The sequence below is a fragment of the Dipodomys ordii genome, unplaced genomic scaffold (assembly GCF_000151885.1).
Source record: "Dipodomys ordii isolate 6190 unplaced genomic scaffold, Dord_2.0 Scaffold29, whole genome shotgun sequence".
Taxonomy (NCBI): Eukaryota; Metazoa; Chordata; class Mammalia; order Rodentia; family Heteromyidae; genus Dipodomys; species Dipodomys ordii.
Window position 1 is genome coordinate 7,651,937 of NW_012267245.1, and position 17,486 is coordinate 7,669,422.

General features: G+C 37.9%; 1 protein-coding gene across 1 annotated transcript in view; it reads left to right on the plus strand.

Moving 5' to 3' along the window:
* Dmxl1 (Dmx-like 1) overlaps positions 1-17,486 on the plus strand; it is a 114,541-nt gene that overhangs the window by 25,196 nt on the left and 71,859 nt on the right. Inside the window, exons 13-24 of the mRNA XM_013016020.1 lie at positions 350-439; positions 523-625; positions 2,596-2,715; positions 3,248-3,469; positions 6,448-8,133; positions 9,231-9,338; positions 10,933-11,102; positions 11,484-11,581; positions 12,579-12,744; positions 13,736-13,997; positions 15,426-16,507; positions 16,957-17,148. Of these exons, the coding sequence (XP_012871474.1) occupies positions 350-439; positions 523-625; positions 2,596-2,715; positions 3,248-3,469; positions 6,448-8,133; positions 9,231-9,338; positions 10,933-11,102; positions 11,484-11,581; positions 12,579-12,744; positions 13,736-13,997; positions 15,426-16,507; positions 16,957-17,148 (4,299 nt within the window). The remainder of the gene's footprint in view (positions 1-349; positions 440-522; positions 626-2,595; positions 2,716-3,247; positions 3,470-6,447; positions 8,134-9,230; positions 9,339-10,932; positions 11,103-11,483; positions 11,582-12,578; positions 12,745-13,735; positions 13,998-15,425; positions 16,508-16,956; positions 17,149-17,486) is intronic.

Below are 17,486 nucleotides of genomic sequence, written 5' to 3' on the forward strand. Positions count from 1 at the left end.
TCAGCTCTTCAGCTCAAGGCGAGCGCTCTACCACTTGAGCTACAGCGCCACTTCCGGTTTTTCTGGTGGTTTATTGGAGATAGGAGTCTCATGGTCTCTCCTGCCCGGGCTGGCTTTGAACTGCGATCCTCAGATCTCAGCCTCCTGAGTAGCTAGGATTACAGGCGTGAGCCACCAGCGCCCGGCTACTCAGGCCTTTTTAATTCCTAGTGAGGTAAAGTCCTAGAGTATTAATACTTGAACTATGTGCAGCCCACTTGAAAATTATTTTTATTGTTGTGCTTGAAATTTCATGTTTATGCTTAACTTACTGAATTAAAACTTTAATTTGTTTTATTTTTTTAAATAGAAATATGTTGGTGAAGTGTTTAACATTGTCAGTCAGCAGTCCACAGCCAGGCCAGGATGCATTATTGCATTAGATCCCATTACCAAACTTGTAAGTATTATATGCTGCTCTGTCGCATTAGATAAACAGTACACACATCACATCAACTTATGGTAGTATTTATTTACATGCAGCATGGCCGAAAAACCCAGCTTCTTCATGTGTTTCAAGAAGATTTCATTTTGAATAACTTGGAGAAGAAAAGTCTGGGGAAAGATAACATTCCATCTGATACAGGTAAAGAAAAATATCAGAGTATGTTAGGCAATTAATAAAGATGGATCCATGCTTATAAAGATGGTTAATAATGATGGATCGAAGTTAATAAAGATGGTTTCAAAATGTATTGAAGTTTAAAATTGTTCTGTATATGCTTAATTTTATTTTTGGCCTTTCAACGCACGACTTTGCTCTTACTAGGCAGGCAGAGACTCTCCCACTTGAGCCATGCCTGTAAAGGCTTTTTTGCTCTTAGGTTATTTTTCAGATAGGGTACATTTTTTGCCTGGCCTAGTGTCTGACTGTAGTCTTCTAACCTGCACTACTCGTAGAGGGCATTACAGGCATCAGCCACCATGTCCAGCTGGATTGTTACCAAGCTGGCCCTGATCAACAATCTTTTCCTGACCTTCACCTCCCAAGCAAATAGAATTGTAGGCATGAGCAACTGAGCTGGCATTTGTGCTATTTTTTGTTTTTGTTTGAAACATAGTATCATTGTGTAGCCTGGGCTGGACTGGACTGCATTCTTCCTGTTTGTACTTCCCATTATAGCTAGTATATATCACCCTATCCAGCGTTTTTCTCTTGAAACTGAATCGTGTGAACTTTCCACAATCCTTCTAATCTTAGCTTCCCAAGCAGTTGGTGTGAAAGGTGTGTGCCAGCCTACCCAGCTCATCTTTTTATTCTTAACCAGGAAGTAGAAAAAAAAATAAAAGTATTTTCTTAAGAGTTGCATGTGTTTATTACTAATGTGTAGGGTTTTGGCTTTTTGTGTATATGTGCCAGTTTTGGGGTTTGAACTCAGGGCCTGGGCACTGTCCCTGAGCTTTTATTGCTCAAGGCTTGAGCTCTGCCACTTGAACCACAGTGCCACTTCTGGTTTTCTGGTAGCTCATTGGGGATAAGATTCTCATGAACTTTGCTTCCAGGCTGGCTTTGAACTGTGAGCCTCAAATCTCAGCCTGCTGAGTAGCTAGGATGACAAGCGTGAGCCACTAGTACCCATCTTACCATTATTTTATTATTAGAGTTTCCCAGAAAATTCCCATGGAGTTATACTTTTATATTCTTTTGTTCTTTTGTCAAGAAGAAAGGTACTTTACAGACATTATTAAGGTATTTTGTTTCGGTGAAGTTATCACAAGTAGATTGAATTGGTCTTTTTCTTTTCCCATAATTCTTCCTTCCTCTTAATTCTTATGATTTGAATGCCTGACCCATCTAGAAGGCATTATCAAACTTACCTCTTCATTTAAATCTCTTGTTTCAAGGTAATTTAAGATATGGTTATCATTTCTAATGTTGTTTCAAAACTTTTTCCCCTAATATTAGTTGCTTTCAGTTTTTACATATTTTGATTTATATCATTTTATAATTTTTTTACATAATTTTGTATATAATCAAAAAAACTTGCACTAAAATTTATTGCTAAAAGGAAATAATGAAATAGTGGTTTTATGTGCATTTTTGATTTGTGCAACATTAATGTTGTATAAATTATGTAGTATGAGTTAAGATATTTTTGAATAATATCTGTTATGAATACTTATATTGATCCTTAGATAAGAAACATGAATAGAAGTGTTTCTGTTACGAAAGTTAATTACTTTGAAAGACTTTGGCCACATAATTTCCATCGTGATATATTTTGCTATGTATGTTATCATATGGTTCCTTTCCTTTTAGACATTTTTTGGTTAATATGTTTTACTCTCTGAATAGTTGGTAGTGATAACTGTAATATCTGACTTTTAAAGCATATCAGATAAAAATGAAATTTAAGCATAGCCTGCATATAATTGTTAAAATGTTAATACAAATCCATTTGGTGAAGAAGTTGAACATACTCTATAATGTCACTGTCCACTTAGAACTCTACATAAAATTATCATTTTCTTTCTCTAAAAAAGCCATTTATGTTAATCTTAAAATTAGTAATTGTCTCTATTATCTAACATGAAAAATATCACTGATGCCAACAGGCAGCTTATCTAATGGATTTTCTGAAAAATTCTACCTGGTTGTGATAGAGTGTACTCAGGACAACCGTTCACTGTTACGCATGTGGAACTTACATTTAAAATCAATTCCTGTCTCGTTGGGTGAGTTTGGGTTTTTTCCTTAACTTTAAATTGGCCTAATTACTAACAAATTTTGCATAATTAGACAGTTCAGGGCATATTACCTACAGTCATTTTATGTAGTAGTGATTATTACGGTTTATTCATTAAGAAACAAAATAATTCTCTCATTTTCTTGCTGTAAAGAATTGTGTTGACATGTCTACAAGTTTATCTTTTGAACTGTGTGTGTGTACACGCACACATGCATGCTGGTTCTGGGGTTTGAAATTATGACCTGGGTGCTGTCTTTTTGCTTTCTTTTTACCCAGGGCTAATATACTACCACTTGAGCCAGAGCTCCATTTGTGGCTTTTGGGGGATAGTTATGGAGATAACAAACTCATAGACTTTCTTGCCTGGACTGATTGCAAACTGTGATCCTCAATCTCAGCCTTCTGAGTAGCCAGGATTATAGGCAAGAGCCACTGGTGCCTTACTGGATTTTTAAGTAGCTATTGTAATCTATATAGGGTTCCCTCCCAGTTTTTGCTCTTTTTCTTATGTTTCATAGATGAAAGAATAGATATGAAAATTTCTGAAGTAGTTTGGCAACCAGAAGAACATTATTCTTCTTCTCCGGAGAAGATCCCAACTCCATTTGCACAGAAGTTTCAGGCTTGCAGAGCCAATCTCCAGAGCACCAGCAAGTTGTCTCTGTGTTCTGAAATGGTGTACAGCCAGGAGTTGCAGTTGCCTGAAGGAGTTGAGATCATAAGTGTGAAGCCATCAGCAGGTGTGTGAATTTTATGCAAAGATACTTTACAGCCATGAATGTTTCTAGTACCCCTGAAATCTGCAGCCTTCCAGGTGGTTCTCATGCACCCGTGTCAAGAATACAGAGAAGAAATAAAGAAATCCTTTGTTACTTACGATTTTGAGATGGATTCTCTCTATATTCTCCAGGCTGGTCTTGAACTTGAGTTCAAACATTCCTTCTGCCTTGGGTCTAAAATTATGTACCCTGACTAGGCTCTGAAACTTCAATTTTCATATCACCGAATTATTTCATTTTCATAGCCAAAATGTGGTTGTTAGTCACAAACTCTAGGATAGAGGCTAGCAGTTTGTTCTAATTAGTGAACAAGATGATTTTTGTATACACTAGAGATCAAGAATCATTTATTCTAGGGTATCAAGAATACAAATATAGCATCCATGTTCTTTATTACTGATTATTTTATTTTCATGGTCAACTGTGTCTTTGTTCTTTTCTGCTTTTCTGTCTTATTTTCTTTCTTGATATCCTAGAGTTTGAACTTGAGGACTTGCTAGACAGGTCCTTTCCCTTTGAGCCACACCCCTAGCCCTTTTTTGCACTGGTTATTTTTGAGATAGGGTCTCACTTTTTTTTTTTTTTGGTTGGTCGTGGGGCTTGAACTCTGGGCCTGGGCGCTGTCCCTCAGCTCTTCAGCTCAAGGCTAGCGCTCTACCACTTGAGCCACAGCACCACTTCCGGCTTTTTTCTTTTTGCTTATGTGGTACTGAGGAATCGAACTCAGGGCCTTATGCATGCAAGGCAAGCACTCTACCACTGAGCCACTTTCTCAGGGTCTCACTTTTTGCCCAGGTTTGTACTTAGCCTATGATCCTCCTATTTTGGACCTCCCATCATAACTGGAATAACAAGTGTGCTCCACTAGACCCAGCCTCTTCCCTTTGAGATGGTGTTGCATGGTCTTGTCTGTCCGGAGTGACCTGGAACTGTGATCTTCCCAGTTTCAACCTTTGTCATTGCTGCAAGAACAGATGCATACCACTGTACCTGGTATTGTTGAGATGGGGTCTCAAGTACTTTTTACTTTTGCCCGGGCTGGGATCGAACTGCTTCCCAAGTAGCTAGTATTGCAGATATGCAGCACTGGCATCTGATAGTCTGTTCATTTAATTATTTTGCTGGATGGCTTTGAATGCTATTCAGAATCCCATGTTGTTATCAAGTATTTAAGGTTTTCTGAATGGTGAAGTTCGCAGGAGTTGGGAGTATTGACAGTGTTCCAACTTTTAAATTCTGGTTCCATTGTATATTTTAATTTAAAATACTGGGAAAAGTAAAGCTTGTTGAAAAGCTAAGCAAGGTGTTGTACATACCTATAAAACCAGCACTTGGAAAGCTGAGGCAGGAGGATCATGAATTCAAGTCTCACTTGGCCAATATGGTTAGTTTGAAGCCAAACTAGTCTACATATAGATACTCTGTCACAAAACAAATGAAAAGTAAGGGCAAAAGAAAGGAGCTATTGTTATTAGCTTGTATTCACTACTAAATTCTAATGAAAATAACACAGTAATTGTACAGAATCCAAAAATATTTATCAAGGTAACTCTATTTAACTTTGGGCAAAGTTGTTTGAAAGAACTCCTGTGGAAACATACGGTTTTGTTTGGCAAAAAGCATTAGCATATGTAAAGTAGCATACGTAACTTTTATTCAGCCTATTAATATAATGAGAACTTTAATTCAGAGAAACTTAACGTACGTAAGATTTACTTTCAACATGTTCTTTCAAGTGTTCATGTAGCATTTTTTTATTGTCATAGTTCAGGACAGAAGTACACTTGTCAGAGATACTTGGATTAGAACAGAGCCACACCTCTGTGTTCATACTAGACTCCGCAGTGCTCCAGAGCATTGCGACCACAGCGCACCTCGCAGAGCTTGAGGTGGTGATCTCTCTCTTGTTCTCACTCGCTCACCCATTCTAGGAAGTTGATAGTATATGATTGAGCATGCACAATTGGTAAGGTCCACTGAGGAATCATCTCAGCATCAGTGATATTACACACACCTTAGTTGTGTAGGACATTTAAAAGTACCATTCAATACTTAGTGAAATAGGCCATTCACATTTGTATAAAAAATCAGAAAGACAGAGAAGCCAGGGAAAGCTGACACATTGTTACAGATGTGTTGAATTGGATAAACTAGCAAAGAATTCAGTTTTTTTTTTTTTTTTTGTCTTTTTGTTGCTTGTGGGGCCTGAAATTTGGGCCTGGGTGCTGTCCCTCAGCTCTTCAGCTCAAGGCTAGCGCTCTACTACTTGAGCCACAGTACCACTTCCGTTTTTTTTGCTTATGTGGTACTGAGGAATCAAACCCAGGGCCTCTTGCATGCAAAGCAAGCGCTCTACCACTGATCCAGAATTCAGGTTTTTAATTGTCTTAGTCTTTTTACTTAGGCACAAGGCAGTGTATCTAGTAAAGTATCCCTACCTGTAAAATGCAGAAATTAAAGTACTTGTTATTGCAGTTAGATTTTAGCTATAGGTTTTGGCAATGTTTTCTTTTTTTAATTAGTCATGGGCTTCAACTCAGGGCTTGGGTGCTATCCCTGAGTTTTTTCACTTAAGGCTAGTGCTCTACTACTTCAAACCAGGGCCACTTCTGGTTTCTTGTTAGTTCATTGGAGATAAGACCTCACAGACTTTCCTGCCCAAGCTGGCTTTGAATCTTGATCCTCAGCTCTTAGCCTCCTGAGTAGCTAGGATTATAGGCCTGAGCCACCGGCGCCTGGATATGGTACTAATTCTATGCCTTCCCTAGTAAATATTTTCTTTTATATACTTTTTTGATATCATTAAAAGCCTCTTTCCGATTTTATTGTATCCTTAGATAGTCATATTCTTAGTAGTTCATACTAAAGGACTAAAGCCCAGCCTGTAAAAATTCTTCAACAACATTTGATGTTTTGTTAATGGATTATTTTCCTTTTAGGACATCTGAGTTCTTCTTCTATATATCCTGTATGCAGTGCCCCTTACTTATTGGCCACTTCGTGCTCGGATGAGAAAGTAAGGTTTTGGAGATGCCGAGTAACAGATGGAGAACCTGCTACCTCAAAGAATGGAAAAATAGATCTTACGTACATTTGGGAAGAATGGCCATTGCTTATTGAAGATGGACTTCAGAGCAATAGTAGTATATCTGTACCGGGTAGGCCTATAGAAGTTAGCTGTGCACATACAAATCGTTTAGCAGTGGCATATAAGCACCTTGCATCTAATGGTAGATCTTCTCAGGACGTTGTGATGCACGTGAGTATTTTTGAATGTGAGTCTACCGGAGGCTCATGTTGGGTCCTTGAACAGACAATTCATTTAGATGATTTAAGCACAATGTTGGATTCTGGCATTAGCATCGATAGCAATTTAGTGGCCTATAATAAGCAAGAGACCTATTCATTCAGTAAAGAAAGTATTACAACAAACACAAAGCATTTAGTTCACTTGGACTGGATGTCTAGAGAAGATGGTTCTCATATCCTGACTGTTGGAATTGGATCAAAACTTTTTATGTATGGACCTCTGTCTGGCAAGGTACAAGAACATATTGGTAAGGAGAGCCTAGCATTTCCTCTGTGGGAGAGTACTAAAGTTGTGCCTCTTTCTAAATTTGTCCTCTTACGAAGTGTGGACTTGGTTTCTTCTGTGGAGGGCTCCCCCCCTTTTCCTGTTTCTTTGTCGTGGGTCCGGGATGGCATCCTGGTGGTAGGAATGGATTGTGAAATGCATGTATATTCCCAGTGGCAGCCATCTTCTAAACAAGAACCTGCCAGGACAGATTCGTACGGTGGGAGCACTCCTTCTGTACTCAGCTTAGTAAGACAGAGCAACTCATCAAGTTCTGGGCTCCAGCCTACAAAGAAAACTCTGACTCGATCCATGACTAGTCTTGCTCAGAAAATCTGTGGGAAGAAGACTGCCCTGGATCCTTCAGTGGATATGGAAGATTCAGGACTCTTTGAAGCAGCTCATGTACTTTCCCCAACCTTGCCTCAGTACCATCCCTTGCAGCTTTTGGAACTTATGGACCTTGGCAAGGTTCGGAGAGCAAAGGCCATCTTGTCACATCTGGTCAAGTGCATTGCTGGGGAGGTTGTGGCTCTGAGTGAAGCTGAGTCCAATCATGATCGCCGTCTAAGGTCTCTCACCATCAGTGCTAGTGGAACCACTACCAGAGACCCCCAGGCGTTCAACAAGACTGAAAGTACAGATTACACAGAAATAGATTCTGTTCCTCCACTTCCTTTATATGCCTTGCTTGCAGCAGATGATGATAGATGTTACTCATCTTTGGAGAAATCCAGTAATGAGAGTTCCTTCAATAAATCAAACCAGTTGTCCAAAGAAAGTTATGATGAGCTTTTTCAGACTTCAGCTCTAATGCCTGATATTCATGTGTTAGAATCAGGGGAAGAAAATACAAAGCCCAGAGTCATTGACCTTTCACAGTACAATCCGACTTACTTTGGACCTGAGCATGCTCAGGTTCTTTCTGGCCACTTACTGCATTCCAGTCTACCAGGACTCAGCCGGATGGAGCAGATGTCTCTGATGGCCTTGGCTGACACAATTGCAACAACAAGCACTGATATTGGAGAAAGCAGAGACAAAAGCCAAGGTAAAATTAAATTGAAGGAAACACTGGTCATACAAGGTATAGGTCAGTAGCCTGTATCCTTTAAATTAAGGGAACTAAAAGGAAAATAAAGACAAAACTAATATTATTTAAAAAGTTATAAATTTTCAGAAAATAAGTTGATCATTTTAAGAGGAATATGAATAGATAACTATTTTTGAGGTGAGTTTGGTAGAGATATTTTATAGTTTTGATCATATGAAGTAAAATCAGGTCCATGTACTATTTAACCATTATTAACAGATTATTGGGATGGATACATGATTTCAATCAATACAGAAAATCTTGCTGCCAGTTGCTGATAGCTCTTGCCTGTAATCCTAGCTACTCAGGAGGCTGAGATCTGAGGATTGTGGTTTGAATCCATCAGAGAGGTCTGTGAGACTCTTTTCTCCAGTAAACTACTTAGAAAAAGCCAGCAATGGTGTTATAGCTCAAGTGGTAGAGTGCTAGCCTTGAGTACAAAGAGTCTCAAAGACAGCACCCAGGTCCCAAGTTCAAGCACCATGACTGACCAAAAACAAAAAAGAAAAGAAAAGGTATCACTGTAACATATGTTGTAGAAAAGATAGTTTGAAAGTTCAGTTATGTTTGAGTCATTTCAGATGAATTCAGATTATAATGTTAATAGACACTGAGTCAATTCATTCTAAACTTTCTTTTCTTTTTTTTTTTTTTTTTTTTTGGTTGGTCGTGGGGCTTGAACTCTGGGCCTGGGCGCTGTCCCTCAGCTCTTCAGCTCAAGGCTAGCGCTTTACCACTTGAGCTATAGTGCCACTTCCCTAACCTTTATTTTCTAAATTATATACCTATATTCTTTTTTCCCTTTTTAAAATTGTGTAGGTAAGATCAATGTTACACAGTATTTGCGATTATAACCACTTCTGTCAGTTTTAGAATGCTTTATCCTTTATGTGATGCTGTGCTGTGTTATGCTGTGCTGTGCTGTGCTGTGCTGTCCTGTGCTGTGCTGTGCTGTGCTGTGCTGTGCTGTGCTATGCGCTATCAGAAACTTAGTTCTGTGATTTGCTTATAAAACGCTTTTATGTGTGAAAATAATACTTATCTCCTGATTGTAGGTGGAGAAACGCTTGATGAATGTGGGTTAAAGTTTCTTCTGGCTGTTCGGCTCCATACCTTTCTTACAACTTCCCTTCCAGCCTGTCGAGCCCAACTCCTTCGCCAAGGTGATTTTTATATTAGTCTGTTCCAGGAGAAGTAAGGCAAGCACATGTGAGAATGTTGACAAATTTGACACATTCAGAGTTTATTTTTTAACTTTACTCATATTTCTTTCATACAGCATTGGATTTTTTTTTGTCATGGGTCTTGAACTCAGGGCCTGGGTGCTGTCCCTTACCTATTTTGCTTAAGGCTGATGCTCTACCACATTGAGCCACAGCACCACTTCTGGTTTTCTGGTGGTTAATTATATGAATCTCACGGACTGTCCTGCCCAGGATGGCTTTGAACCATATCCTAACTCAATTTAGCTAGCATTACTGGTGTAAGTCATCAGCACCCCTGGGCATTAGAAGTTTTAATTGTAAAAATAGACTTAAGGAAGAAGTATATTGGAAAGTTGAATATTTTGTACATTTGAGGGAAATTAGTATTATTTTATCCTCTGTAATTTTTTTTTTTTTGTTTAGCCAGTTCTGGGGCTTGAACTCAGGGCCTGGGCGCTGTCTCTGAGCTCCTTTTGCTCAAGGCTAGCTCTCTAGTATTTGAGCCACAGCGCCACTTCCGGCTTTTTCTGTTTATGTGGTTCTGAGGAATCAGACCCAGGGCTTCATGCGTGCTAGCTAAGTACTCCACTGCTAAGCCACATTCCCAGCCCCCCCCCCCCTTTTTTTTGCAGTTGTAGGGCTTGAACTCTGGGCCTAGGTTGCTGTCTTTCAGCTCTTGGTGAGCATGCTACCACTTGAACCACAGCACCACTTCCGGTTTTCTGATGATTTATTGGAGATCAGAGTCTCACAGACTCTCCTGCCTGGGCTGGCTTTGAACTGCGATCCTCAGATCTCAGCCTCCTGAGTAACTAGGATGATGGGCGTGAGCCACTGGCACCTGGCTGGATCACTCACATTTTACAAATGAAAAAACAGAGGCACTAAGAAACTAAATAGCTAGTCTGCAGTTATATATTTCAGTTTTGCGATTGAACTTGAATATATATATGCTTTGGTTCTGGAGGTTCTGTAGTGCTAGCACTTATTCCACTCAGTTATGCTTTTTGATGTTCTTTAATTCATGGGAGTTATTTCCATAAAACAAATAGTGGCCAAAGGAAGGGGAAGCAGCTTCAAGAGGAATGCCTTCCCTTCTGTAGGAATGCTTCAAGTATTCTCATCTCCTAAAGTGAGTCATAGTTTACAACCAGAGAACAGAATTCCTTCATCACAGTGACATTTGCTATAAGCATTTTGCAAATCTTCTCAAGTAAATGTGTATTAATTGTACAAGATATATTGCACATTAAAGTACTAGAGTTCTTTGGAGAACCAACGATTAAAAAGTAGCCCTTCAGGAAACTTAAAAATTAAGTGTGACTGTGTATTTTATAAAAGTTTATGTACTTTCATTGCAAATAGATGTAGCACTAGTTTGTGTTAATCATTATTTTTTTTATTTTTTTAAATTTAATTTAATTTTATTTGTGAACATACTGTACAGAGGGGTTACAATTGCATGGGCAGGATAATGCGTATATTTCTTACCAAGCATTGCAGCCTCCTCATGTGTTAATCATTATTAATATTACTTTTTCCCCTTTTTCAGGCCTGTCTACCAGTCATTTTGCTTGGGCATTTCATTCAGTAGCAGAAGAAGAACTACTGAACATGTTGCCTGCAATGCAGAAGCATGACCCCACCTGGTCTGAATTAAAAGCCATGGGTGTGGGGTGGTGGGTCCGGAATAAGCGAATCTTACGCACATGCATAGAAAAAGTGAGTGTATTTATTTGGTGTAAAAAAAGAATATATTTTGGATGTTTGTTTAAATTTCATACCATATCTCCTCTGTTGTTATTTACTCCCTTTTGTTTTGGAGCAGAAATTTGCTTTGGGGAGTTTTAATTTTTACAACAGTGAAGGAATTTTTAAAAGTAACTCCAAAAATTATAGTTCATTTAATAATATATTTCTGGTTTTTACCATGAGAAGTTTGTATAGCAAAGTAAATCAGTATAGATGAGCTTGTGATAAAAGGTAGTCTTATTATCTTCTCTTTGTATTCTTCTCTATATGTGTCAGTGCTAAATAGACATAAAATTATTTGTTCACTTAGAGACTTTCTATGAAAATTTGACCAGTATTTTCTAATTGTAGGTAGCTAAAGCAGCCTTTTATAGAAATAATGATCCTTTAGATGCTGCCATTTTTTACCTTGCAATGAAAAAGAAAGCTGTTATCTGGGGATTGTACAGGTAGGTTAAAAACTTTTTATAACGCATAACTGTATGGTAAGATGTGTTTTACTTGCTGTTGAGTTATGTAGAGTCTTTCCTGTTTTTGTGATTAAGGAATGATATTATAGGTATAACTGTGTATAGTAAGACATGTTTTACTTGCTGTTGAGTTAGGTAGAGTCTTGCCTGTTTTTGTGATTAAGGAATGATTTTATAGGGAGAATGCTTGGGTGTTTTCCACAGGGGAACATTCCAGATAATGTCATTTTAATTTTAAGAGTTTCTTATGATGTTTCTGTACAAAAGTCGCTAAACCAGAAACTGGCATTTGAGTTGGGAAAGAAGATGAATTGGCGGAGTCTAGGATAAGCACCCATCTTTGGCTCTATTGAGAGCCCATGGACCAGACTTCCCCAAAGCTGTCTCCTCCTGGGGCCCTGAGTTCATTCCTTTCTCTCTTTTCCTCAGTAGTACTTGATGAACAAAACAGGTAGTTTGTCATTTGTTTTTGGTTCATGCTTCCAAATCAGTTTTCTATAAGACTAATTCAGGATCCAAGGAATTACTTTGATCACCAAAATCATGTTCAATAGGCAAGAAGGAAAGGTTATTGGTGAGGTTTAAATTGGAAGCACAGATGTTAGTATAAGAAAATTAGCAATAAATTACTTTATATTAAGTATATTGGTATAATTGTTTTGCATGAGTTCAATAGTAATTTCTCTTTCTAATTTGACAGATTTTAAATAACTTCTGAGATTTTCATCAGGAATATTACTCTGCTTTTACTGGAAAAATTAGTGGATATATAATAAGTTATGAACTAGCAAATGTTTCTGTTGAGTCCCAACTCTGGGTTGGGGTATAGTTTAGGGGTTATTTTGAAACAGATTTTGTTATTTAGTGTAGGCCAGACTCAAATTTGCAATCCACCTGCCTCAGTCCTAATTTTTAAGTCATAATTTTTAGGAGATTAATTCCAAAAATTTATTCTTTTTTATACTTTTCTTTATAGATCTCAAAAGGACACTAGAATGACACAATTTTTCGGACACAATTTTGAGGAAGAGAGGTGGCGTAAAGCAGCTCTGAAGAATGCATTTTCTTTGCTAGGCAAACAAAGATTTGAACATTCTGCAGCATTTTTTCTTTTAGCTGGTTGTCTGAGAGATGCAGTTGAGGTAATGAAACAACTTTTAAAAATAGCACTATGATCTTTCTAAGCTCTTCGTTTTAATTTTATTTTCACCTTAGAAATAACAAGGCTAAATATCTGAAGTATCTGTTAATATAGTAGCCTTTAAAAGCTGTCATTTAGTTTGAATGATTGGTAGAATGATAGTTCATGACTCTTTTCATGAACAAGTTAAAAAATAAAAAGATCTGTGCTATTTGTTGTTTTTTGTTGTTGTTGTTTTGGTTTGTGCAGATCCTGGGGCTTAAACTCAGGGCCTGCATGCTGTCCCTTCACTTTTGTGCTCAAGGCTAGTAGTCTATCCCTTGATCCACACCTTTACTCCCAGCTTTTTTGTTAGTTAGAGATAAGAGTTTCAGGGACTTTCCTTCCGGGCTGGCTTTGACCTCGATCTTCAGATCACATCCGAGTAGTTAGAATTATAGGTGTGAGCCACTAGTGCCTGGCTTGTTCTACTTGTTTAAACATAGTTGAATATGTCTGGCTTTGTCTTAATGAACATTAGAAAAATTTTCGGTGATTGTTTTTCAGTAAATGTGAAAAAAATTATGAACATTTCAGATGTAACATTTCTGCATCAATTTGCCCTTTGTTCACATTCTCATAACAGGAAATTCAAAACAGCCTTTAATTTGGAAATGCCATACTTGCTGCCGCTGATTAGTAAAGACTAGTGGTTCAGGAATAAAACAAAATTGCTCAAACTGACACTGTTTAGAGTTTTTATCTGATATATCCTTATTAGTCTAAATGTTTTTGGAAACACATATTTAATATTTGGAAGCATATTTGCAAATGTTAGTATAAATGTTCCCAAGCAAATTTGCTAAAGTAAGCCAAGCTGTATATTTGATTCTCATACCTGTGTTTGTTCATTTTGGAGACCAATAAAGCCCTGTGTTATACTAGTTGTTAGTAAGCTAATTAAATTTATACTGCAATGAAAGATGCTTATTAATGGGTAATATTTTTTTAAGGTATGTCTTGAGAAACTGAATGACATTCAGTTAGCTCTTGTAATAGCAAGACTATATGAGTCTGAATTTGATAAATCTACAACATACAAATCAATTTTACGGAAAAAAGTTTTGGGCATTGATTCTCGTGTCAGTGAACTCAGTTCATCGGACATAAGTGTGCATTGTGATCCTTTCCTTCGGAGTATGGCATACTGGATTTTGGAAGATTACAGTGATGCTCTGGAAACATTAATAAAGCAACCAGTGAGAGAAGATGATGGTAAGCTGTATTTCCAAGTGGTTAATCAATAAGTATATTAATACTTGCTAATTGTGCAGACCATTGTTGAGTATCAAGGGTGATACATAAAAAATTGAATTTATAGTTGGGCACCAGTGTTCACACCTATAATCCTAGCTGCTTAGGAGGCTGAATTATGAGGATAGCGGTTTGAAGCCAGCCCAGGCAGAGAAGTCCCCCTGAGACTCTTATCTCTAATTAATTACTCAAAAACTGGAAGTGGTGCTGTGGCTCAAATGGTACAGCACTAGCCTTAGCACAAAATGTCTTAGGGTCAGTGCTCAGACCCAGTGTTCAAGCCCCATGACTGACAAAAAAATTTTTTTTTTGAATTTAGAGTTTTTGTGGCTTTGTGGATTGGGAATATAGGCTATGTATTTAAATTTATTTTCAGAGTGTTAAATCATTTGAAAATGAAGAATTCAGAGTTTTCTATTATTATGAAATAGTTTTTCTTTGTTTTTTTTGGGGGGGTCCGGTCGTGGGGCCTGAACTCTGGGCCTGGGCGCTGTCCCTCAGCTCTTCAGCTCAAGGCTAGCGCTCTACCACTTGAGCCACAGCACCACTTCCGGCTTTTTTTCTTTTTGCTTATGTGGTGCTGAGGAATCGAACTCAGGGCCTCATGCATGCAAGGCAAGTGCTCTACCACTGAGCCACCTTCCCAGCCCAGCCCTGAAATAGATTTTTTAAACATAAATAATACTAACATTTGACTAAAAGAGTTTGAAGAAATACTAATATAAAATCAGTTTTGTACCTTAGGTTCTATCTATTGCTGTTTAAAAAGCTTTATAATTCTTACTGTAAAACTTGTACACACTTTTAAAGTTGACTTAAGTTGATAAGATTAGAAATTGTGTGTGTGTGTGTTTGTGTGTTTGGTTGTGGTGCTTGAACTCTGCACTGTTCCTGAGCATTTTTTGCTCAAGGCTAACTCTACCCATGTGCCACAGTTCCACTTGCGGCTCTTTGGAGATAAGAGTCTCGCTGACTTTCCTACCTGGCCTGGCTTGAAAACTTGTCCTTCAAAAACTCGGTCTCCTGAGTATTGAGGACTACATATGTGAGGCAGTAGCACCTGGTTTAAAAATTATGTGAAAGCTCAATTCATAAGTGTTTTGATCAAGAGATAAATGCCAGAACAAGAATTAAGAATGTTACCTGAAAAGATGTGTTGCAGTGGGGGGAAAAAAAGCATAACTTTTGTTTTCCTATCTTGTTGAAACACTTTTCTTTATAAATGTGTTCTTGTTTGTTCAATGCTATGGATTGGTGTGGCCTATTAATAAAATTGGTCAGAAGACCAGATGGATAAAGGCAACATAGTAGAGATAAAGTACAATATAATACACTCAATTCAGATCTTAAACTTTTCAATTCTGAAGATGAATTTACATTTACTTTCAGATCAAGTCTTGGTGTCAGCCTGTAATCCTGCAGTTTTTAATTTTTATAATTACCTAAGGACACACCCTGTTTTGCTGAGACGTCATTTTGGATCATCTGATACGTTTTCCACACAGCTGGGTTTACCAGGACAGAGTGGATTGGCAGGAACCATTAGTTTGAGTGAAAGAAGGTTATTCTTTACTACTGCTAGTGCTCATCTAAAAGCTGGCTGTCCTATGTTGGCCTTGGAAGTATTATCAAAGATGCCCAGAGTCATCAAGAAAATAAAACCTTTTTGTAGAGCATCTGGTTTTCTGGATAGTAGTAAAGATTCTTCTCCAGTGAAACTGGATGCAAAAGAAGATAAATCTTCTGCAGTTAACTGGTCCCAGTCACTGACAAATGGTTTTGACTCTTCTTCAGAGGGCTCTTCGGAGAAGCAGTCCAGCTCCACGCTTTCTTTCGATTGGAGCCAGCCAAGTGTTGTGTTTCAGGATGATTCTTTAGAGTTAAAATGGGACAGTGATAATGATGAAGAAAATGAGGATCTCCCTATTTGCATGAAAGAACTGAAACCATTACAGAGAAAAGTAGATGCAAAATTAGATGAAGTAAGCAGTTATACAGACTCTTTTAGCACCCTAGATGAAAATGACATTTTAAACCCATCTGAAGATATAATTGCTGTTCAGTTAAAATTTAGAGCATGTTTAAAGATTCTCACAGTAGAACTTCGTACTTTGTCTACTGGCTATGAAATAGATGGTGGAAAATTACGTTACCAGTTATACCACTGGCTTGAGAAAGAGGTGGTAGCTCTTCAGAGGACATGTGACTTTTGCTCAGATGTGGAAGAACTGCCCACCACAGATGGCAAAAATAGAGATGAATTTGGATTCAGCAAGGACGCTGATGGTTTGCACCACCAAACAAAAGCGAAACAACTGAGAGAGAGTTTTCAGGAAAAGAGACAGTGGCTCTTGAAATATCAGTCACTCCTGAGAATGTTCCTTAGTTACTGTATACTTCACGGCTCCCATGGTGGGGGTCTTGCATCTGTAAGAATGGAATTGATTTTGCTTTTACAAGAATGTCAGCAGGTAGGCAACCTGTACTAATTTAAAAAAATTATAGAACATGCATGAAGCAGCTTTTGGTGTTCTATCTTCCTGTTTTAAATACTAAAACTTGATTTTCTTTATGACCATTGCTTTTTAAAGCATTCTCCTTTGTACATAGCCCATCGTGTTAGGAACTTGTGGAGTTGTGTATATATTATCATTGGAGGGCAGTTCTGTATCAGGCTCTATGCCTTGCTTAATTCTCTCTTCTATAGCCTTAAATGAATGCCTTGCAATGGGTGGAGCTTCTCCTTGTTGCATTTTAAATTGTGTTTGATAAAATGTTCAGCTCCTAAGATCCTTTCTAGGTTTTTAAGTTTCTATATTTATAAAAATAGAAAGTTTTTAATACTTTTGGAGTTTCTCAAAGAATTTTCTGAATTGTTTAACCTATGGATTATCAACTTTTTTTCTTGTATGTTTTTAAGGAAACATCAGACCCACTGTTTCCTAGCCCTCTGTCAGAGCAAACCTCAGTGCCTCTCCTCTTTGCTTGTACAGCCAGTGCCAAAACAGTAGTTGCCAATCCATTATTGCACCTTAGTAATCTGACACACGATATTCTACATGCCATTATAAACTTGGATTCACCACCTCATCCGGATAGCCAAAGCAATAAAGTAAGTATGTTTGGCTTCACACTTTTGATTTGCTTATATAGGATGAAAAGCCTAAAAGATGTATGCTTAACCTTGGTTGAAAGCAGTTATGGCCAGAGTAGAGAGCCAATTGTTCCATTACTGCCTTTATATTCTGTTTAAAGAAAGCCAGTTATGGATCAGGTTTATCTTATTGTGTTACTTAAACTCAGTAGAATAATTTTCTAACTATAATAATAACAATAAAATTGTATTAAAAAAATGGAAAGCTGGGGGGTGGGGCCTGGGAAGGTAGAGCATGGGGCCCTGGGTTTGATTCCTCAGCACCACATACATAGAAAAAGCCAGCAGTGGCGCTG